The sequence below is a fragment of the Melozone crissalis genome, unplaced genomic scaffold (assembly GCF_028551555.1).
Source record: "Melozone crissalis strain CALT ecotype California unplaced genomic scaffold, PUWL_Pcris_2 ptg000021l_1, whole genome shotgun sequence".
NCBI classification, from domain to species: Eukaryota; Metazoa; Chordata; class Aves; order Passeriformes; family Passerellidae; genus Melozone; species Melozone crissalis.
This window is the reverse complement of record NW_026535799.1, coordinates 6,310,501-6,334,648: the sequence shown is the minus strand read 5'-3', so window position 1 is coordinate 6,334,648 and position 24,148 is coordinate 6,310,501. Positions and strand designations below refer to the sequence as shown.

At 52.4% G+C, this 24,148-nt stretch overlaps 1 protein-coding gene and 2 non-coding genes across 3 annotated transcripts; 2 read left to right on the top strand and 1 right to left on the bottom strand.

Annotated features, from left to right (window-relative positions):
- Positions 1–445: 445 nt before the first annotated feature.
- Positions 446–14,784, bottom strand: LOC128937687 (antigen peptide transporter 2-like). The gene is made up of 14 exons (XM_054277473.1): positions 14,377–14,784; positions 14,241–14,334; positions 12,845–12,953; positions 12,637–12,767; positions 11,658–11,863; positions 10,951–11,121; positions 9,972–10,100; positions 9,703–9,891; positions 8,501–8,674; positions 7,575–7,734; positions 7,125–7,252; positions 6,000–6,248; positions 3,378–3,451; positions 446–626 (listed from the first exon to the last, which is right to left on the bottom strand). The coding sequence occupies exons 1-14, from the start codon at positions 14,782–14,784 to the stop codon at positions 446–448; spliced, it is 2,403 nt and encodes an 800-aa protein (XP_054133448.1).
- A 7,119-nt stretch (positions 14,785–21,903) lies between these two features.
- LOC128937732 (small nucleolar RNA SNORD45) lies at positions 21,904–21,986 on the top strand. Its single transcript, XR_008483082.1, has one exon. It is a non-coding gene; the product is annotated as a small nucleolar RNA SNORD45 (small nucleolar RNA).
- A 618-nt stretch (positions 21,987–22,604) lies between these two features.
- Positions 22,605–22,687, top strand: LOC128937738 (small nucleolar RNA SNORD45). Its single transcript, XR_008483088.1, has one exon. It is a non-coding gene; the product is annotated as a small nucleolar RNA SNORD45 (small nucleolar RNA).
- Positions 22,688–24,148: the final 1,461 nt, after the last annotated feature.

Here is a 24,148-nt window from a genome sequence, read left to right as displayed (position 1 = left end):
TTTATTTTCTCTCATTTTTCTTTGCCCTTCACCCAACATTGGGGTAAATATAAAGACATTTAAATATCACACGGATGGTGACATTGTGGGACATGGGTGGGGACATGTTGGGGATGGGGATGGGGACAAGGACATGGATGTGAACATGGCTGTGGATGGCGATATTGGGCATGGGGGGGTGTCACAGATAGAGATGGTGACATGGGGCTCTATGGCCATGGATGAGGACATGGGGAACATGGCCATGGATGGCGACACAAGTGGCCTAGGAGACAAGTCCATGGGTTGACATGTCCATGCCATGAGGTGTCCCATGGCCAAGGACAACACATCCCCACCACCACCATGATACTGTCCCTTTCATGCTACCATTTATTCCCTGCTCTTCCCCTGGCTGTGACACCCGCCTTGTGGGATGTCCCCATGTCCTGGTGACCCGTGTCACTCAGGCCACTCCCACCAGTGGCTCCAGCAGCAGCCAGAGCCCGTCCTTGGCATGCAGGATCAGCTCGGGCTGGCGGTGCGGGGGTGACCTCACGTTGTCCCTCCGCAGCACCAACTGGGACGGTGTCAATGCCACTACCACCTTCATCTCAGCCGTGGCAAAGCTCTGCCCGATGCAGTTCCTACCACCACGTCCCCACTGTCACTGTCATCCCACTGTGAACCCAGCCAGGGACAGGGGTGGCACGTGGGGACATTCCTGTCCCCACTCCAGCACATACCTGGGGCCAGCAGAGAAGGGGATGAAGGACGGCGGGGACCGTCCCTTGCTGTTCTCCAGACAGTCTCAGAGGATTGAACACCTGGGGTGACACCGACACAGTCACACTGAGGGGACACAGCTGTCACCACTGTGGTGGCAGAGACACATGGAGGCCTTGAGAAAAGTTAATAACAAGTCAATAACAGGATGAGAAAAACAAGTATTAGTCTCAACAAGAAAACCACAGGTATTGGCAACAAAGAGGGGTTGGTGTGTAATCTACAACCAATGATGAGCTCGGGTTTTGTAATATGTATAAGCTTAATTAACACCACTATAAAAGAGTGTAAGCTAGATCAATAAATTGGAGTTCGATGCTGATCAATTAGGATGTGGTCGACTCCCTTCGCTTCCTCAAATGGTGACACCCGATTGTGATACAGCAACGCACCACGGAGGAGTGAAGACACGCTCAGGTCCTGAGAAGCAGCCAGGACGGCAGAAAACGCGGAGAACAGAAAAAAAAAGCAGATAAAAAAGAAGCTGAGACGCCTCGTGCCTCGGGTGTCGTACAGGCGAGCCCGACTGATACGTGCTGCACGGACCTTGAAGAGGCTGCAACAGCGCTGACGATTTTAGGTATGAAAAGGCAAGCAGCATATGATTTATTTACTGCCTTTTTACAAAAAGGGCAGGTTAAGGGGATAGATTTGCAAAAGGATTTACCAGGGCTTTTGGCTTATGGCTACGATAGGGGAATTTTTATTAAGCCCCATACAGTTCACGAGTTAACGGAGTGGCGTAAATTCCGTGATTTATTATGGGAGGCTACTTTAGAGGGCGATAAAACTGCCAAGAAGTTAGGTAAATTATGGCGGGTCATTCGCAATGAATTACTGCAGTTTCAGGCTGAGAAAGAGGCTGCCCAGCAGGCTAGCGCCGCTGATGGGTGTAATAAAGATTACGACCAGGACAGGGGATACGATCAGGATAGGGGATTACCAGTAGCCCCTGCAATGAGGACGGTCTTATTACCTGCTTTGCTGCCCTCTTCTGCTTTAAGCCAGGCTACACAGAGCGCTTCTGAGGCTTCCACACCCCCTGAACAACACGAACTATGGCCAAGACCATCCGATAATCTCCCGAAAATCAATGAGCCGATCCCTGGGGCGGAAAATGACCTAGCAGGGTCTATTGCAAGGGAGTGGAGATTGGCCTGGGCTGCGCTTGCCAGAGACGCTATTAAAAAGGGGGATGGGGAGCTTATCAGCGCTGCTACCCAGCTGGCTTGTCCTGTTGTATTCAATCCGCAAGAGGGAGGGGGCATGCAGGCTACTATTACAGCTCTTGATTGGAAATTGCTGTCTCAGCTGAGGTCTACTGTTAGTCAGTTTGGAGTGAAAAGTGAGCCAGCCAAACAGATGTTAGATTATATTTTTGATGCCAGTCTTCTTCTTTTGGTGAATGATTGTCATGAGATAGATAAATTGATCTTTACTCAGCCTCAGCAATTGTTATTCAATGCTCATTGGCAAGGGCTTGTAAATGAATGCATAGCACATTTAGGGCTAGGCTTACAAGAACAGGCAAAGACCTCTCAAAATCAGGTGTTAGCTGCTCTTGGACCTCTTCAAACGTCAGCAGCACTGCCTTCAACGCCTAGTTGGTGCCAGAACCGCAGTGACCACGCACCAACAGAAGTTGTCGCTGCAGCATCAGCACCCTCTCCTGTCTCCAACCCGACACCACAGGGAGCCTCGGCTTGGAACCGGCAGCCGCCGTAGAAGTTATGCTGATGACCCTGCACCCACGGAAGATCCTGACAGGGATTCACGGACCTATTGTTATACAGGGTCACGCGGTGGGTGCTTTGCTTTTCAGAAGATCATCTGCGTTGGGATTATTTGTTTTGCCTGGCGTCATTGATGTGGACTATATGTTATGGTGCATACTCTTTTCCCACCACTCCAAATTAACAAAGGACTGAGAATTGCTCAGCTGGTGCCACTTGAGCCAAATGACTAAGGGATTACAGACTATGAAAGGACAAGAGAGGGGGGAAAATGGTTTTGAATCCACCAGAGGACTTACCTTACTGGCTTTGAACCTTTCTGAGAGACCCAAGAAAAGGGTGGAAGTGGAATTTCAAGGACAGAAAGGATCATTTTCAGGCTTGTTGGACACTGGAGTCGATTCCAGCATTATTAGCCCTAGCCGTTCGCCTCCTCTCTGGGTTCGCATGAATGAAAAACAGCTAACAGCTTTCCTTTTCAGTGGTCCAATTACCACCTACCGTGCAATGCCTGATAAGGAAGACATTATGGCTCAGTTGAGGGTGGCTGGTGACACTGGGGACACCCTGTCATACCCTTGGGGATGACATGGCCATCACGCTGGGGGATGTCCTCGGTGCAGTGCCGGGACACAGCAGTGACAGGATTGGCGTTTTTTACATCCTGTGACCTCCCTGTCCGTGGGATGTTGTGTCAGACACTGCGTGAAAAACGCCAATCACTTGTTTTTCAAAATTTTAGAAGTTTAATAGTAATAAAATGGTTATAAAAATAGCAATATTACTAGAGTAATAAAAATTTGGACAATTAGGATTTAAGACAATATGAGACAATAAAAACAAAGAGTTACAGACGGTCCGGGTACCTTTTTCTGGTACCCATTCAGCACCACAGCCAGATGTGCTTCCACAAACAAAGGCATTGCACAGTTTTTTCCACCAAGATGCTTGAGCTTTACAACAGCAATTTCAGCTGTCAAACACAGAGGTTTGTAATATTGTTAGCATCTGTGCTGTCAAGGTCACGCTGCACCATTGCAGATAAGAGTGAACCCTCATGGACTGTGTGCTTTGCAAATCTGGCAAATTGATGTCACACACATCCCTGATTTTGGCCGTTTAAAACACACCTGTGTCTCAATTGGCACCTTTTCCTCAGCAATATGGGCTACAGTACACACAGGGGAAAGGGGACTGGGTGCCATGGTACACTGGCAATCAGCTTTTGCAGCCTTGGGCAGTCCTCAAACCATCAAAACTGATAAAGGGCCTGCTACACTTCCCAGGAAACCAGGCAATTTCTACAGCTCTGGGGTGTATCATACCAAACCAGCATCCCTCATTTACCAGCTGGACAAGCAATAGTGGAAAGAGCACATGGTGCCTGAAAAGGTATAGTTAATAAACAAAAGGGAGGTATGTGGTGAGACCCCACAGAGTAGAATAGCTAAAGCTCTATACACATTAAATCACTTAACAGTCTTAGGAAAATCCCAGAAGCCAGTTACGCTAAATCACTTCTTATCAATGCAATCGTGTGATGTTCAGCTGCCCAAATCCAAGGGAATGGCACGAGACCTCCTTACCAATACATGGGGGGGTCCCTGGGATCTCATTACCTGGGCTTGGGGACATTCATGTGTTCCAACAGACAGTGGGACACATTGGGTACCTGCCAGATGCATCCAGCCTGCACTGCATCCTGACAGCACCTCCTGATAAACCCTCAGCAGACACAGAGCCGTGTGATCAGTGATTGGTGACAACCTCATGGAAATCTGGGACTGCAGTTCACATAAAGATTCATCTGTTTACAAATTATTCCCCTGTTTACAAACTGTTTTCCTTGTCTACAGATTGTTTCCTAGTTTTTGTGTTTGCTTTTCTTTCTTTAATAAGTGTTGAATGATTCTTGTTCTTACAGACTGTTTTATTTTCTTCAAGGCTTAAATGGTTTGTTGTTTTTACAAATAAGTTGCAATCTGTAACCTATAAGCCTAATGCCTGGGGCATATTTACCTGAGCTCTCCCCTAGCAGTTCCTGGACATAAATGCTGCAGCTATAATGCAAATCAAAATTTATAGAAAAGAAAGGGTGAGATGTTGGTGTCACCTTGCCAGCCCCTGGGCTCAGTGACAAGAGCTTTGGCCAATTTGATCTCTCATAAGCCTGCAGGCATCTCAGTGGCTCAGGACCCAAAGGGGTGCGGAGTTCAAACCAGTGACAGCATCCAGACCAGGCCTTTCAAATGCTCTATATAAAGGAGGCAGTGGAAAACAAAACCCTCTCTTGCCACACAAACATCAGGGTGAGTGGCGTCTGTCTCCTGTGCCCCTCACCCTCCACATGTCACCTAACACGGAGGCAGATCCAGCTCTGGATCACCTCCATGCAGGTGAATCCTGGTGTGTGATCCATGCTGGAATCTCATGGATCCTCTCATTCTGCAGAAACAGGCAGAGAAACCAATTGCGTGACCACAGGTACGGAGGGGAATCTGTGCGGGATTCCAGAAGGGATATAGGGCAGGATTCCAGACCAGGGCATGATTCCAGATCAGGATCAGGTAGAATTCTAAAGTGTATCTGGGCTGGATTCCAGAGCAGGATCAGGTGGGATGGATGGGGCAGCATTGGAATGGGATTCCAGAACAGGATTGAGGGGATTCCAAAACAGATCAGGTGGTGTTGGTGGAGCAGGATTGGGGTACAAGGGATGCAGTAGGATCTGGTGAGATCCTTGCTCTCTGTGGGCTCTTCAGCCAGATCCAACCCATGGCGACAGAGACAGGGTGACACCAACTCTTACTCTCATCACCAGCTGAATGATCCATGGTGCAGGTCCAACCCCTTCCCTCTCCCTGCAGAAAGCCACAAATTGCTGGCAGAGCTCATCCTGCTGTTCCCACTCATCACACAGCAGCCCTTCCCAACGGACTGACTTCCTGTTTTCCCATGTTTTAAGCACAAGAATTACAGTTGCTCAAAATGTTTTATTTCTCATGTATAAATACCCTGGTTTGGGCAATAAATCTCAGTCCCATCCTCCAGTGCCCAGCACTTCCTCTCAGGGAATGAGGAATAGAAAAGGGGACATTGGGAACTGGGATAAAGATACTGGGGATGGGGACACTGGGAAAGGACTGGGGACACCAGGAGCTTGGAGTGAGCACAGCAGGAGTGAGATGAGGACGTGACACCCATGCCCAGATCCATTCCTTGGGATTGATTTCCCACCCTGTGCCCCATGTCCAGGAGCAGACATGGGGACCAGGGATCATGGGGACATGGTGGATACAGGGGATACACACACATCCAGGGAATGGGCAGACCTGGGGGATACAGTGGGGACATGAGGGACACAGGGAGTTGGGATCCTGAGGATGTGGGGAGAAGGGATTCACAGGACACTGTGACTGGGGACACCAGGAGCTGGCTGGTGACACAAACACCGGGAATGGGGACACTGGGGCTGATTCCCTTTTATTCCCTGCCAGATACAGCCCCCTTCTCGCTGCCCATCCCGGGGCCCTCGGGCTGCCCGGTGCTGCCTCCTCCAACGAGCAGGCGGCTGTAGGCGCCGCGGCGTTCCCGCAGCTCCGCTGGTGTTCCCGTCTCCATCACGGCCCTGCGCTCCAGCAGCACCAGGCAATCGGCCCCGTCCAGCACCTGCGGCCGGTGGGACACAACCAGCACGGTCTTGGCCAGCCCAGTGCGCACCCAGCGCTGTGCCTGCAGCCAGAGAATGCTCTCATCCCAACCCGTCCAGCTCAGAGAACACTCATCCCAACCCATCCAGCTCATCCCAACCCATCCAGCTCAGAGAGCACTCATCCCAACCCATCCAGCTCATCCCAACCCATCCAGCTCAGAGAATGCTCATCCCAACCCATCCAGCTCAGAGAACACTCATCCCAACCCATCCAGCTCATCCCAAACCATCCAGCTCAGAGAACCCTCATCTCAACCCATCCAGCTAGGAGAACAGTCATCCCAACCCATCCAGCTCAGAGAACGCTCATTCCAAAACATCCAATCAGAGAACCCTCATGCCAGCCCATCCAACTCAGTCCTACCCTGTCCCACCTGATCCCACCCAGTCCCGACCAACCAATCCCACCCCACTCTCAGTCCCACCCTAATCCTATCATCCTGTTCTTACCATCCCATCTCCCTGTTCTCCATCCCATCCCCATGCCCACTATGCCATCCTGCCCACACTATCCCCATTCCCACTGTCCCATCCCATCCTACTCCTACCACTCCAACCCTTCCCATTGCACTCCATCTCTGTCCTCATCCCAGCATTCCCATCCCCTTGATTCCCACCCCATCCCACCCCACCCTATCGTATCTCCTTGTCTTCATCCTTTGATTCTACTTTCCTGCCATCCTACACCCCTGGTCTCTATCCCATCCTACTATCCTGTCCTATTTCTCCACCTCGTTGACCCACACCACCCCATCCAATCCCTGTCTTCATCACATCATTCCCACTCCATGCCAATCATTATCCCTTATTGCCACCACCTCATCCCACCATCCCATTCCAGCCATCCCATCATACCCCATTTTCACCAACTGCACCCCTATCCACACCAACCCCCTCCATCCCACCCCACTCACGGCTCCATCATCTCCATCATCCAGCGCCTCGTCGAGGATGAGCACGGCCGGACACTGGAGCAGAGCCCGGGCCAGGGCCACATGGCGCCGCTCTCCCGCCGGCAGCCGCCCCCCGTGCTCCCCCACCTCTGTGGGAGCGACCACAGGGGATCAGTGGGGTGCAGCCCTGGAGTTCTCCCCTCTTCTCCCACCCCCCACACTCCCCCACCTCTGCAGGGGGACCCTGGGATCAGTGGGATCCCAGCACGAGAGGTTCCCCCCCTTTCCCCTACCCCCCACACTCCCTCACCACTGTGTGAGCAATCCCATGGGATCAGTGGGATGTGACCTCAGGGATCCCCCGCACACCCCACCATGTGCCACCCACTCCGCTCTCCTATCGCTGCCAGAGGATCCTGGGATCAGGGGGATGTGCCCCAGGGGTGCCCCATCCATCCCCCTGGCTCTCACCAGTGTCCCAGCCCTGCTCCAGCCCCTGGATGAACTCTATGGCTCCAGCAGCAGTGGCGGCCTCCCACAGCTCTGACTCTTTGCAGTACTCCAGCCCCAGCAGGATGTTCTCACGGATCGTTCCAGAAAACAGGACGGGATCCTGCTCCACCAGCACCACCTGCCCCAGCCCCAAGCCCTATGATGCTGTCTTGGCTCCTGGTGTCCCCACCCCTGTTCCATGACCCCATCCCACCTTGGTGTCCCCATAGTGTCCATCCCTGATCCCATTCTCCCCATCTGTGTCCCCAGTGTCCCCACCCCTGACTTCCCACTTTTCCTATCCCCATTCCTGTCATCCCCATCCCATTTCCCAATGTTCCTATCCCATTTCTTGTTGTCCCCACCCTATTCCTGATGTCCCCATCCTCTTCCCAGTATCCCCATTTCTGCTCCCATGCTCCTGTGGTCCCAGTTCCATTTCATTGTTTGTTGCAGACATCTTTTATGGAAAATCCTTTCCTTAGGATTTTTCCTCCTGAGAAGCTGACAGGCCTCAGGAACAAAATGTAAACATTGATTATCTGCTACTGTGGAATGCAACAGGTGCATCTGTGATGGGCCCATGTTGGATGTTTGTAATTAATGGCAAATCACAGTCAGCTGGTGCAGACAGAAAACCAAGCCACAAGCCTTTGTTATCATTCTTTCCTATTCTATTCTTAGCTAGCCTTCTGATGAAATCCTTTCTTCTGTTCCTTTAGTATACTTTTAATGTAATATATATATCATAAAATAATAAATCAAGCCTTCTGAAGCATGGAGTCAAATCCTTGTCTCTTCCCTCATCCAAAAACCCCTGTGAACACCATCACAATTGTCCCCTGACCCCTGTCCCCATTTTCCCCATTCCATGCCCAGTGTTCCCAGTGTCTCTGCTGTCCCACCTTGCGGTGCAGGTACTGGTGTTCATACTCTGGCAGCGGGATCCCATCCAGCAGCACCGTCCCGCTGCCAGGATCCCGCAGCCGCTCCAGCAGCGCCACGGCCGTGCTCTTCCCGCTGCCATTGGGCCCCGCCAGCGCCGTCACCTCCCCAGAGCGCACCTCGAAGCTCACGTCCTGTGGGATGGGGACAGGTGTGAGAATCTGTCTGAAATATTCCTCATCTGCCTCACCATCATCATTGGGGGACCACTGAAGAGTCCCCACTGTCTAAAATCTCTGGTTCTGAAGGAGAAAGTCACATGTCAACAAGGCCCCGAGACCTGAGAGCATTGTTAAGCTGTTGTCCACAGGTGTATTCACTATATGCTACACTGAGCCCAATGAGAAGAAGAAGGGGGCACCTTGCCTTTTTGCAACAGTAGCCTTGGAAGCTGTCCCCTCTTTGCCTGGCTGGACTTCTCCTGAGTTTTGGGTGGTCCTCCACAAAAGACCCCTCACTCGTCTTACAACTGCCATGACAGACGGACTGAGATGTAAGAAGCCTCTCCATCAAAGACCAAGACATGAAACCCCCATGTGAAAAGGCCCCCCACACTCTTTCCAAGGACTGGGACTGAGACCCCCAACCTGGGAGAGGTGTGTAGGGGAGGCAAGCTAACCAAAGCAAGATGGATGTTGCAGGTGTGAGCAGTGGACCACGAAAACAATGGCTCACGCCCACTGCTGAACATGGACTGTGTGTACCCCTTTTCCAAACATTATTCTTTCCTCCCCAAAGATACAATAAACTACCTTTGACTCGGTTGCAAAATCCATTCCCCTTCCCCCATCAAAAAAGAGTATAATTGGGGTCCAGATGGACTGCAACCCTGAGATCTCCCCGACGTAACAGGTGGATCCTCGACTGGACTGGACCAAAGGATTTCGTCTCTGCATTTGGTAGCTATATCCCCCTCCTTCTCTCTCTCTCTTTTCTAGCTCTATCTTTTTCTCTCCCTTAATCCCTCTATTGCATTTTGTTGTGGTCATTCAATAAAGCTGCATTTGTTTTATTACTGCAAACCTCCTGTGCCGTATTGGTTTTTTTGCACCCTGAGATCAATCCATGAACTATCAAGAAACCCGTTCGTAAGGATGGATTGTGACAGCCGGTGATGCCAAAATTCCCACCCCTGGGAAACCCCACCTCCCGCCAGACCCACCTTCAGCACAGGGTGCTCTGGATTTCCAGGATATGTGAAGGAGACCTTCTGAAAAGTGACATGGCCCTGAAGCTCGGGGGGCTCCCGCGTCCCCCCGACATTCCCTGCGGGTTTCCAATCCAGGTATTCCCAGATCCTCTGTCCAGCAGCTGCGTTGGTCAGGAATTCATTGAAGCCGTAGAGCAGCACCTGGGGAGAAGGAAGGGGGTGGCACTGGGATGGACAGAAGCACAGTCGGATGGACAAACACGTGCATTCCATGGGATCACCTGGATATGGCTACCAACTCTGTCCTGGTACAGCAGGAAGGTGACGAGGACCCCAGGAGTGATGGATCCGTCACGGAGCTGCTGGTGGCTCCTGAAGAGCACCATGACCCGGATGGCCAGTTTGATCACCTGTAGGTGGGACAGGGATATTGCTGCCCACAATCCACTCCTGGCGTCCCCATTCCATCTGCCCCCAACCCACTCTTGGTGTCCCCATTCTGCCTGTCCCCATCCCACTCCTTTGTGTCTTTATCTCTGTTCCTGGTGGCCTCATCTCTGTTCCTGGTGTCCTCATTCCAGTTCTGGTGTCCCCATCTCACTCTTGATGTCCCTATTCCTGATCCTGATGAGTCACAGACATATTTTCTGAAAAATCTTTTCACCAGGATTTTTTTCCCGAGAAGCTGAGAGGCCTCAGAAACTAAATGTAAACAATAATGATCTGCTGCTGTGGAATGAAGCAGGTGCATCTTTGATTGGTCTCATGTGGTTGTTTTTACTTGATGATCAATCACAGGTCCAGCTGTGTCAGACTCTCTGGTGAGTCACAAGATTTTATTATTCGGTTCTTTCTAGCTTTCTAATGTCTCCTTTCTCTTTCTTTAGTATATAATTTTCTTTTAATATAATATATATCATAAAATAATAAATCAGCTTTCTGAAACATGAAGTCAAGAATTTTGTCTCTTTTCTCATCCTGGGCACCTGCAAACACCACCACACTGATGTTCCCAACCTTTATCCCAGTGTCCCCATCCTGTTTCTAATGTCACCATTCCCATTCCTGCTATGCCTGTTCCTGAAGTCAATGTCCCTGTTCTGTTGTCCCCATTCCTGGTGTCCCCATTGTACTCTGAGTGCCCCCTTCTCAGCTGCTTGGTTTCCCATTCCCGGTCCCAGTGTTCCCGTTCCCAGTGTCCTCATCCCTGACCCTGGCATCCCCCATTCTCTGCTGTTCCCATTCCCAGTCCCCCCTGACCCTGTAGACAAGGACGAAGATTGCCAGCTCCAGCTCTATCTGCTCCTTCAGCCTCAGCTCCTCCTCCTCCTCCTCTGCTGAAAAGGTTCGGATGGTCTCGATGGCGGCAACAGATTCCTGCACCCCTGAGGCTGTGCGGGCAGATGCTTCCAGCATGGATCGCTGAAGGGCCTGTGGCAGCAACAGGGGATCTCCAACTTTCCCAGGTCACCTTCCTGGCCCACCATCCACATCCCATCCCACCACACCCACTGCATCCCCACTATTGCATTCCCGCCATCCCACGCCCTTCTCTCTCACCCTCACCATTCCCATCCATTCTCCTAATCCCACTATCCCCATCCCCACTGTCTCATCCCATACCCACCACCTTATCTCATCCTTCTCTTCTCATCCACACCAGTCCCATCTCGACCATTTTGTTCTATCCTCATGTCAGCACTCCCACCATCTCACTCCCCTGGTCTTTATCCCCTTTCATCCCACCATTTATCGTCCTCCTTTCCATTCTCCATCCCATCCCCATTATCCCATTCCCCTCGTCATCATCCCCTTTCATCCCACCATTTCCACCTCCATCGTCCTCCTTTCCATTCTCCATCCCATCCCATCCCATCCCCACCATCCCATTCCCCTAGCCTCCATCCCAGCTCCACCATTCCCACCTTTCTTCAGTCCCCTCCCACTCTTTCCCTCCTACTCCTGACCTGTTTGCGGGTGCTCTGGATGCGGCGGGTGGCGATTCCAAGGGGCACCTCCAGCAGTGCCAGCAGTGCCAGCCCCGGTGCCAGCCCCACCATGAACCCCCCCACCACCAGGGACATCACCAGGCTCCGCAGCAGCTGGTTGGCTCCACTCAGTGCTGCCCTGCACACCCGTGGCACTTCCATGGAAAACTGAGCCAGGAGCTCAGCTGCAGGGTGGGAAAAGAGGTTGGGATCGTGGTGGGTGAGACCATGATCCCATCATGGATGATCCCATTTGGGATGGGAATGATGTAATGGGGAGCAGTGGGATGGGATGATGGGAATGGCTGTGGAGATGGTCAGGGTGGAATGGGGCGGGACAGGGGAAATGGGATGGTGGGAAAGGAAATGGTGGGATGGGGTGATGGGATGGTGTGAGGCAGCTGGGGATACGCAACAGGGTGGAGGCACGGGAGTGAGAATAATGGGGACAGAACAGTGGCTAGAATGGGAAAGTGGGATGGGGACAGGATGGAACACTGGAGTAGAATGAAGCCAGGAAGATGGCATAGGATGGAATTGGATGGGATGGTGGGAATGGGAATGATGGGGATGGAGTCGTGGGATGGGATAACAGACAGATGGGATGGGATGGGATGGGATGGGATGGGATCAATGGGATGGGATCAATGGGATGGGATCAATGGGATGGGATGGGATGGGATCAATGGGATGGGATGGTGGGAATGGGATGGGATCGAATCAATGGGATGGGATCAATGGAATGGGATCAATGGAATGGGATCAATGGGATGGGATTAATGGGATGGGATGGGATGGGATGGGATGGGATGGGATGGGATGAGATGGGATGGGATGAGATGGGATGGGATGGGATCAATGGGATGGTGGGGATGGGACTGGGTTGACAGACTAGCTGGGATGGGATGGAACAGGTGGGATGGGTCAGGTGGGATTGGGCTGGGCCGTACCCCGTTACCTGCTGGTGTTCCCTGGAAGAAGTCCAGGTCTTGGTGCACCAGGTGGGAAAAAAGACGCAGGCTCAGGCTCTGACGGAGACGCGCCATCAACAGCATGAAGAGAGACCCCCGGCAGCCAGAAAACAGCACACTGTGGGGACACAGGGACACGGTGACATCGGGGACGTTGGGGACACGGGGACAGGCCCTGGGAATGCTCCAACCCACCTTGTGGCTCCAGCAGCCGCCACCATCCCGACAGCTCCAGCGGTGACTCCATCCCCACTCCCGACGGCATCAAGCACCTTCCCGGTGGTGTACGGCCCTGCCATCTCCCCTGGGTGTCACCGAGGCTGCGTCACCGCGGGTGAGACCACTGACACAGGGGGACCCTGATTTGTGGGGGGCAGGATCCGGTCTGGGGAGCGGGGATCTAATTTTGGAAAGGCGGGACACAATTTGGGCAGGAGACAATTTAGAGAAGTCAGGACCCAATTTGGGGGGTTTCGTGAAAAATTTAGGGATTTTACACCCAATTTAAAGTGTCAGTACCAATTTTGGGGGGTTTCAGCACACAATTTTATGGATCAGAACCTAAACATAGGAGATCAGGACCTTAAGATCCCAGGTCTTAGAGGTCAACATCCATATTTGGGCATCAGACCATTAGTTTGATGGTCAGCACCCAATTTTGGGGGACCAACAGTCAAGTTTGCAGGGTCAGAACCCAATTTGGAAAGTGAGCACCCCATTTTTGCAGGGTCAGCACCCAACTGAAGGGGTCAACTCACAATTTAGGAGGGTCACCACTCTATTTTAGGGTGGTCATCGCCTATTTAGGAGCTCAACACTCAATTTTAAGGCGCCAGCATCCAATTTGGTGGGGTATCCCAGATTGGGGGGTTCCCAATTTGGGGCTGCAGAGCCCAAATTGGGGGTGTCAACGCCTGTCACCACATGTCAACGTCCTAAGGTGATGTTAGGATGTTTGTATCCCCATCTGTGTGTTCTGTTTATGCTGGATATCATGTTCTGTGCCTTCAAGACTGGCTCTGAAGAGTGAAAGTTTTGCTTTGGTTTTGTTATCAGACGCTCCCCCACGGCTGGCGGGACACAGACACCGGGCAGTACATGGTGCTGCTTTTGCTTTTTGCTTGGCTTTTTGCTTTTCTCTTGCTTCTGCTTTGCTCCTGCTTCGCTCTTGCTTTTGTTTCCACTCATTATTTAGTTTAGCTAAGCAGTCTGAATTTTTCCCTGGACTGTTTCTCCTTTCCCTTTTTTGGACCTACTTGAGCCTGCTCCAGACCGGGACCTGGGAACACCGAGAGTTTGCACTTTGTGGCTGCAGCAGCTGCCCCAGGACCAGAGGGACTGAGAACAGAGCGACCACCCCCAAGAGAGACTTTGTGAATTTGTCATCTTTTTCAGAGTGGTGAAAGAGTGTTGTCATCTGGTATTGTTCATTTTGTGTGCTTTGCCTGTTAAATAAACAGGTTCTTTCCACTTCTCTCTGAGGAATCTTTCCTGAACTGGTTTGGGGACGGGCTGTGTGGGTTTGCTTTCTGGAGGGGCCCCTTTTGGAGGCTTTCTCCTAAATTTGCCCTAAACCAAGACAGTCACCCACCAACAACAGCCAGCACGAGGCAGAGGACAGCAGCTCCAAGGACGTTCCTCTGCTCCCAGGTCAGTGCCAGAGCGCGCCGGACGCTGCCGGGAGCCTTGGGGATGCCTCCGGGGGTCTCGGGGACACTGTCGGGAGCCTTGGGGACGCCTCCGGGGGTCTCGGGGACGCTGCTGGGGGCCGGGGGCGTGGCCCAGGCCAGCACAGCCAGGGCGGCAGCGGCGTGGGTGACCCCGAGCCAGGCGGGCGCCGCGGCCGCCAACAGCCCCGGGCCGGCCCCGGGCGGCCCCGGGAGGCTCTGGAAGGTTCCGAACACCGCGGGGGTGGCGGCGGCCGTGACGGCGGCCGCGGTGGCTCCGGAAGGACGGCGAGGGGCTGGCAGCCGGGTGGCCACGGCCAGGATGGGCAAGCGCAGGGCAGCCTCGAGCCACACGCCCAGCACGCCCAGCAGCGCCAGCAGCGGCACCAGCGGCACCAGTAACACCAGTGCCAGGGCGTCGGCCACCAGCAGCACACCGGGCAGGAGAGTGGCGGGTGGCAGCGCCATGGTGGGACCGGTACGGACAGTGCTCTCTGTGGGGCTCACGAGGAATGAGCAACAGCCTGTGGAGACACCAGTTAAAACCAGTTAGGACTGGGGCGCTCTCCTGTGCACACCAGTGCTCTCAGTCTAGACTACAGTGCTCCCAGTCTGGCCCCCTGAGCTCAGCAGTCCACACCAGCGCTCCCAGTTCAGCCTGGGGCACTTCCCAGTCCAGCTTGGGGCACTCACCAGTCCACACCAGTGCTCCCAGTCCAGCCCTCTCAGCTACCCAGGCCACACCAGTGTTCCCAGTCCAGCCTGGGGCGCTCCTGAGTCCAGCCTGGGGCGCTCCCCTGTCCACACCAGTTCTCCCAGTCCAGACTACGGTGCTACCAGTCTGGCCCCCTGAGCTCAGCAGTCCACACCAGTGCTCCCAGTTCAGACCCCTGAGCTCAGCAGTCCACACCAGTGCTCCAAATCCCGCCTGGGGCACTCTCCAGTCCACACCAGTGGTCCCAGTCCAGCTCGGGGCACTTGCCAGTCCACACCAGTGCTCCCAGTTCAGCCTGGAGCACTGTCCAGTCCAGACAAGGCACTCACCAGCCCACACCAGTGCTCCCAGTTCAGCCTGGGGCACTTCCTAGTCCAGCCTGGGGCATTCTCTAGTCCATATCAATGTTTCCAGTCCAGCTTAGGGCACTCACCAGTCCCCAGCAGTGCTCCCAGTCGGGCCTGGGGCTCTCCACAGTCCACACCAGTGCTCCCAGTCTAGACTACGGTGCTCTCAGTTCAGCCCTCTCAGCTCCCCAGTCCACATCAATGTCTCCAGTCCAGCTTGGGGCACTCACCAGTTCACACCAGGGCTCCCAGTCCAGCCTGGGGCACTCCCCAGTCCACACCAGCGCTCCCAGTTCAGCTCCCAAAAGCTCCCTTAAGGTTTCGCTTTCGAGCCCCCGCCCATGCCGCTCTGCCCCGCCCTCTCCTCGCCCTGCCCCGCCCCCATCCCCGCCCAGACCCCGCCCCCTCCGGGCACCGTCTCCTTCGCCTCCCAACCCGCTCCAGCCCCCTCTGCCTGGCAACCGATGATGTCACCTCCGCTTTGACCAATCACAGACGCTATTTCAGGCGTGGGCGTGTCAGGCCGGGATTCCCGCGCGCGCCTTCCGGGAAACGGCGGCGGCTGCCGGGAAGGGACTGTGGCGGCATCGGGACCACATCGGGGCCGTCCGAGGGCGACACGGTCCGGACCGGGACACGCTGCGAGCAGCACCGGGGTCCGCACGGGCCCCCGGCACTGCCCGGAACCACCGGCGGGAAGAACCGGGAGCAGGACCGGGAGCCAGCAGGACAGACCGAGACCCACCGGCCACAGCAGAACCCACCGGACCCCGATACTGTCTCCCCCCATTCGCCGGCTCCTGGCCCTGCTGGGCCCTGAGCGCGGGCGATGGACCCTGGTGGGGAGCTGATGTCGGCTTCTGCTCTTGGTACGGGGGGACCCCGACCGGGGGGGCAGGACCCCTTTGAGGGGCTTTGGGATCTGATTTGGAGGATTTGGACATAGCAGGACCCCTTTGAGGGGCTTTGGGATCTGATTTGGACATAACAGGACCCCTTTGAGAGTCTTTGGGATCTGATTTTGAGGCTTTTTGGACATAACTGGAGGGGGACAGGATGCCGTGGGGGGTTGCAAGGCCAATTTGAGGGGTCAGGACCTAATTTGGGGGAGGCAGAATCTGATTTGAGTGAGGTCAGAAACCAATTTGAGGGGTCAGGACCCAATTTAGAGGTTTTGAGCACCGGGTTTGGGGAATCAGGATCCAGTTTTGGGGCTCGACACGCAATTTTGGGAATGGTCACGATCAATTTGAGGGGATTTGGGATCCAATGTGGAGGGTTTGGACATAACAGGACCCCTTTGAGGGGATTTGGGATCTGATTTGTGGGTTTGGACATGACTGGGGATGGGGGACAGGACCTGATGGGGGGTTGCAAGGCCAATTTGAGGCGTCAGGACCCAATTTAGTGGTTTTGAGCACCCAGTCTGGGAAATCAGGATCTGACTTTGGGGTTCAACACACAATTTTTGCAGTGGTCAGGACACAATTTCCAGTCCTCTTCCCTCAATTCAGGGGTCACCACCCATCGTGATGACGCTGATGCTGTGTCCCCACCGGTGAGGTGGCCGCCCCCTACTTCACGGGCCATGTCACCCACCGGGTGGCACAGGAGGAGGACGCCTCAGGCGCTGTGTGGCCCCTGGGGCTGGGTAGGTGGGTGACACCGGGTGAAATAAACAGGGCAGGAGACTTTTTCTCCTTTTTAATGCCTTTATTAAAAGTGATCAGCTCAAGGTTGGGAAGCTCGATGGGTCCGAAACTGCTCCCAGGGTGACTCGGAGGAGGAGGAAAGTGCAGCTTTGTCCACTAAAGGGCAGAGCTGGGGGTCCCACCTGTGACGGTGTTCACAGGGGTTCTTGGATGAGGGAAGAGATGAGGATCTGACTCCATGTTTCAGAAGACTTGATTTTTTATTTTATGATATATATTACATTAAAACTATACTGAAAGGATAGAAGACAATGTTTCATCACAAGGCTAGCTAAGAATAGAATAGGAAAGAATGAAAACAAGGGTTTGTGTCTCGGACAGAGTCTGAGCCAGCTGACTGTGATTGGCCATTAATTAGAAACAACCACATGAGACCAATCACAGATGCACCTGTTGCATCCCACAGCAACAGATAATCATTGTTTACATGTTGTTCCTGAGGCTTCTAAGCTTCTCAGGAGGAAAAATCCTGAGGAAAGGATTTTTCATGAAAAGATGTCTGCGACACTTCACCTTGGCAGCAACTGGTATAACTGGTTCACTCTGCAACCCTTTTTTGCCCAAAAAATTGGCATATTTTTTATTTATAATACCCCTGACCCCTCTGTCCATCCCCCGCTGTGCCATCACCCAGCTGGGCTGTGACAGCCTGGCAGCTGAGGTCCTTGCTCAGGGTGAGAGGCAGCAAAGGTTCTCAGCATCTCTGCAGGCTGGGTACTTTGTTCCTCACCTCCAGACATCACTCTGATCTCTTAATTCTGTATTGGCTCATTGTTTTTGGGGTTTTTTCGGTAAGTTTGGTGGGGTTGCTTCCCATGGCATGCTGGTCCCGAGGTTATTTTGCATTTTCTCTGATGCCCCCCCCCCCCATATTCCGTCCTCTCACTGTTTGGAGAGAAGGGCCATCAATTTAGCCTCAGGCAGGGCCATCCCGATACAAAAGGAGCGATTAACTAAAACGACTGGTGATTACAATAACAGACAGGTAGAACTTCACTGTGACTGTGCTCACAGGGGTTCTTGGATTGGGGAAGAGATGAACATCTGACTCCATGTTTCAGAAGGCTTGATTTATTATTTTATGATATATATTACATTAAAACTGTTATGAACAAAAATTCGGTTAATATTTTTTTTGTGAGAAAAAGTTACAAAGAGGCAGCCAGATCACTGGCCCTGCCCAAGTTCTGCGCGTTTTGTTATTGTAATCACGGGTCGTTGTCGTTAATGGTTGTTTTTGTATTAGTAAAAGCCCTGGCTGGGGCGAGTTAATGGCCCTTCTCCTGGGTGGGGACCTTCCCAAGGCTAAGTTGTACCTTTCCCAGAATAGTGAAGACACCTGAGAGGGTGAGGGGGGGGTTATGCAAAGTGACTCCCAAGACCAGAATGCTTTGTGGGACCCCCGACTCCAAACCCACGGAGAAACCCCAAAAACAACGAGCCACCTAAGAGTTGAGAGACTGGAGTGATGTCTGGACGTGAGGAGCCGAATGCTGAGCCTGCAGAGACGCGGAACACCTTCGGACCCTCTCGTCCTGACCATGAGAGACGACCCCGGCGGTGAGACCAGGCCGACTGAGTGGGAGGGGCACCATCTGACGGGGACATCACGCCCTAAAGGCTTCCACGAGGACTGGATTCCCCCAGCTCTGCCCCTTGTGGACAGAGCTGCGCATATCCTCCTCCTCTGAGTTGCCTTGTGAGAGATGACGGATGCTGCAGACCCGTCGAGCCGCCCAATCCTGAGCTGATCACTTTTAATAAAGGCATTAAAAAGGAGAAGTCTCCTGGCCCTGTTTATTTCAAAAACTATACTAAAAGAACAGAAGAAAGGATTTCATCAGAAGGCTAGCTAAGAATAGAATAGGAAAGAATGATAACAAAGGTTTGTGGCTGGGACAAAGAGTCTGAGCCAGCTGATTGTGATTGGCCATTAATTAGAAGCAACCACATGAGACCAGTCACAGATCCACCTGTTGCATTCCACAGCAGCAAATAATGTCAATGTTTACATTTTGTTCCTGAGGCCTCTCAGGAGGAAAAATCCTAAGGAAAGGATTTTTCAGGAGAGATGTCTGTGACATCCTGACTGCCTGTTCTGACAAAAGCCTGTGCTCTAAGAAACTGCTGCAGCCCAAGACAGAGATAAAGGGGGGGCCCTTGAACTCTGAAACAGAGAGAGAGGCTGCTGTGGAAAGCAGGGTCAAAATGACCCCAGGAATTCTTTCTGATAAAGAAAAATTCACAGGAAATGTAACAGGAAATCAGTAGAATGAATGTGTATGAACCTGTTGTGAAATTGCATGCAGATGTATTTGAGAGGGAGGTATGTGACTGTGTTCTCAGGGGTCCAAGGATAAGGGAAGAGATGAAAATCTGACTCCATGTTTCAGGAGGCTTGATTTATTATTTTATGACATATATTATATTAAAACTGAGCAGCCCAGCTTCTGTCCAGGCATTATTTCTTCTAAACAGCCCATTATCGGTCCAGGGATTATTTATCCTGAGCTGCCCAGCTTCTGTCCAGGGATTATTGATCCTGAGCACCCCAATTTCTCTCCACAGATTATTGATCCCTTACCTGTAGGGTTCCTGCACACCTCAGTACTCCTCAGATGATTGAGCAGCCCAACTTCTGTGTGGGGATTATTGATCCCGAGCAGCCCAACTTCTGTCCCGGGATTATTGATCCTGAGCTACCCAGCTCCTGTCCAGGATTATTGATCCTGAGCAGCCCAACTCCTGTTCAGGGATTATTGATCCTGAGTTACCCAGCTTCTGTCGAGGGATTATTTCTCCTGAGCAGCCCAGCTTCTGTCCAGGGATTATTGATCCCTTACTTGTAGGGTTCCTGCACACCCCAACACTCCTCAGGTGATTTAGCACCACAGTAGCCCCCGGATGCAGAGACATTTCTCCATCACATTTAAAAGAAAAGTTCAGGTGGGTTTTCCAATGAGCAATGTGGATTTCCCTGGAGTTCAGCAGGCAGGATCACATACCCCAGAACCAGAGCTTCTGTATCCCAATGGAAAGGTGATGGCACAGGGAATATCTGCTCTGCTGCTGACAAACAGCTGCAGCTGCTTTGGGTGCCTGAACATCTGCAGTGACAACTGCACCCAGCTGTTCCTGCTGCAGGGAGCGATTTTGGGAAAACATGGGCAGGATTGAGATGCTGTTCCCAGGTGCCTTCTAGAGCAGTATCAATAATCTTTCTGGAAGGAATGAGCTCCTGAGATTTGTTTTGCATTCTTTTATAGAAGAAAAGAAATTTATTAAACTGTTGGTTTGTCCAGTGTCATTGGAGAGGTGGCACTTTCAGCCTCCAATCCATGGTCACTTTTAAAAACCTATAAATGTTAGAGTCAGAAAATAAACTTCCTTTTCCTTCACTTTCAGAATCCCTGAAAAGAACTGCTGCACCTCACCTGCACCTGGGTGCTGGGCCCCAGCTCCTGAGGGCAGCATCATCTGCCTGCTCACCTGTGACACAGGTACCAGCTGGGGAGTGAAAGAGCTGGGGCTGGGTGATCCCAGCAACAAAATAAAGCTATGCCTGCTTTTAATGTACGAATTGGTGTTAAAAAGTGTGAAAAACGCTAATCACGTGTTTTTAAAATTTCAAAAAGTTGAATGATAATAAAATGGTTATAAAAATAGCAATATAATTAGAGTAATAATTGGACAATTTGGATTAGGACAATAAGAGACAATAGAAGCAAAGAGTTATGCATGTCCGGGTACCTTTTTCTGGGCAAAATAAGCCTGATAAAGGACACACGTTAACAAGGGATTAACCCTTAAAAAACAATAACCTGTTGCATATTCACACACCTCATACATGATGCATAAATTCCATTCAAACACAGGATTCTGTCTGGTCAGTGTCAGTTTCTTCCTTTGAATCCTGACGGCTTCTTCCCGAGTGAGGCGGGAAGAAGTTCGTTTGTTCTGATAAGAGAGCAATAAATTCTGTTTCTCTGAAAGATTTAGGTGTCCTGTGGCTGCTGACTGGTGTGAGTCCTTTCTTTTAAAAAAAAAAGTATCTTACGTAGCATAGTTTCTATTTTAACATTTTGTTACAACCTACAACTAGATTTAACACACTACTTAAGAAAACTAATACAGCATCACTTTCTAACGTAACACATCAAGTAATCGTTTGAATATCTGCCAAAAGCCAATCAGAAACCGCGCGTTATTCAAAATGCCCATTGCGGTGGGTGGAAGGCGCTGATTGGTGCCGGGGCAGGCGGAGGCGGCTGCGGGCGGGTCCCATTGCCAGCCCGGCCCTGCCCGTTCCGGCCGCGTGTCCCTGGCAGCGGAGCGGCGGCGGCAGTGGGTGCGTGGTGCGGGCCGGCCCGGGGCTGGTGCAGGGCTGGGCAGATCCGCGGTGCCGGAGTTGGGCTGGTGCAGTGCCGGGCAGATCCGCGGTGCCCGAGCGGGGCTGATCCAGGGCTGGGCAGATCCGCGGTGCCCCGAGCGGTCGCTGCCCCGAGCGCGGCGCCCCGAAGGGCGCTGAGGCCCCAGGGCTCCGGGCCGGGCCCGGCGAGGCGGTGGAGGGCCGAGGGCGCTGAGGGCGATGGCGGCGGCGCCGAGCCGGGGCCGCGGGAAGAGCCGGGCCGAGGCGGCTCTGCCCGGGGTGGGGTTTGCTGCCAGCAGCGGCACCGGCTCCAGCGCCGGGCCAAGGGCTGCTGTGGCGGGGCCCGGCTGCAGCCACAGAGAGCGGCCCTGGGCGCTGGAAACGGCGGCTCCGGGCTGAGAGGGCCCCAGCAGCAACAGCAGGAGGAGGAGGAGGCGGTGGCCGGGCCCGGAATGAGCGCTGGCATGTATTATCTGAGCGGCGCTGATGTCTCTCACGCTTTAGCTCTAGAATTACTCTGAGGCCCGGCCAGCCCCCGATCCCTCTGGCAGTGCAGCTTTTCCCACTGCTGGCGTCGAGTGCTCAGGCCAGGCTGAATCCTGATGGCTGAGTAAGGCGGGAAGAAGTTCATTTCTCCTGATAATGGGGCAATAAATTCTCTTTCTCTCTAAGGTTTAGGTGTCCTGTGTCTGCTATCTCAGTGCAAGTCCTTTCTTTAAAAAAATAGTATTCTACATAGCAGAGTTTCTATTTTGCTGCTTTGTTACAACCTAAAACTATATTTAACACACTATTTAAGAAAATTAATGCAGCATAACTTTATAACACACCACACAAAAGTTATTCATTTGAATATTTGCCAGAAGCCAATTCAAAAATACACATCTTTAATGAAAGTTTTTCCCCATGGTTTGGTCACAGCAGTGCTGAGGAACAGGGAACAGCCAAATGAGGGAGACCCGTGGAGAAGCCTTGGTGCCCAGAGGGGATCCTGACAGGCGGCCTGGAGAGCTGCAGGTGAGAGAAAGAGATGAAAATTCAACATCTCCCAGAGCCCTTGGGCACAGACACACCAGGCACGGGCTGCAGCCGCGGGGCTGGGCACCGACCCTGGGTTCCTATGGAGGAGGAGGAGGCGGTGGCCGGGCCCGGGATGAGCGCTGGCATGTATTATCTGAGCGGCGCTAATGTCTCTCATGCTTTAGCTCTAGAATTACTCTGAGGCCCGGCCAGCCCCCGATCCCTCTGGCAGTGCAGCTTTTCCCACTGCTGGCGTCGAGTGCTCAGGCCAGGCTGGGACCCAGCCTGGGGAGAGGGCTCTGATGCAGAGGGGGAATTTTCCAGAGGAGAAATCCATTTGGATTGAGGTGAAATGTGCATCTGTGAGCTCAGTCTGCAGCTTGTTGTTTAGTCTGACTGTGACTGTGTTCACAGGGGTCCAAGGATGAGGGAAGAGACAAGGATCTGACTCCATGTTTCAGAAGGCTTGATTTATTATTTTATGATATATATTATATTAAAACTATACTAAAAGAACAGAAGAAAGGATTTCATCAGAAGGCTAGCTAAGAATAGCAAAAGAAGGAATGATAACAAAGGTGTGTGGCTCGGACTCTGTCCGAGCCAGCTGACTGTGATTGGCCATTAATTAGAAACATCCACATGAGACCAATCACAGATCCACCTGTTGTGTTCCACAGCAGCAGATAAGCAATGTTTACATTTTGTTCCTGAGGCCTGTCAGCTTCTCAGGAGGAAAAATCCTAAGGAAAGGATTTTCCATAAAAGATATCTGTGACACTTATGCATAGTAAACTTTTTTTCCCAAAGAAAAAATATTCCAATATTTTCTTTTTTCCCAAAGAAAATATTCCAAGAGCTGTTTAGCATGGGTCCTCCTCAGTTCCACCTTTTTAGGGCATGTGTATTCCTTGGTTGTGATTTTGGTCCTTTCTTATCATCCTCAGTTTTGGCCACTGCCCACACTGCCTTCAGAGGATGAGTGCTGATAGCTGGCACATCTGTACCAGGTGTCCTCATCCCATGTTCATTGGATGTTATCCCATCCAAGCAGGCACTGTAACACAAGCACACTGATATCAACTACATCACTATTATGTCTAAGCTTATAATTAACAACAGAAATGAAAACTGTATCTTTATAACAAAGTTATTTTAACAGCACCCATCTAAAATCCATGTTAACATTTGCACAAAGCCAATATTGCAATCTGTATCTATAGCAGGCCAAGGGCCGGGCGCCCCTCGGTGGCTCTGGCCCGGCAGAATTTTGGGGGTCCCGGTGTTTGGTGCCGGCAGAGCCCCTGCGCTGGGCCGGGGGTGCGGGGGACCCTCCCTGGGGGGGTCGGGCTGCCTGGGGCAGGCGCTGCAGCGTCAGCCCGGAGCCACAGGGGGATGGCCCGGGCCTGGCAGGCTGGGGGCTGGTACAGCGGAGAGGGGGCCCCGGAGCTGGGGGAGCCTCTGCAGCCTGCGGTGTCAGACACCCCGATAAGGGGGAGCCCAGGAGCCCGGAGATGGTGGCACCATGGACAAGGGACACCCATGGTGTGAAGAATGCATATTTTATGATTGGCTCTTTGCAAATATTAAAACGAATATTATGTGTTATGTTAGGATGTTATGCTGTATTGATTTTTTAATTGATTTTTTAAGTGTGTTAAATGTAGTT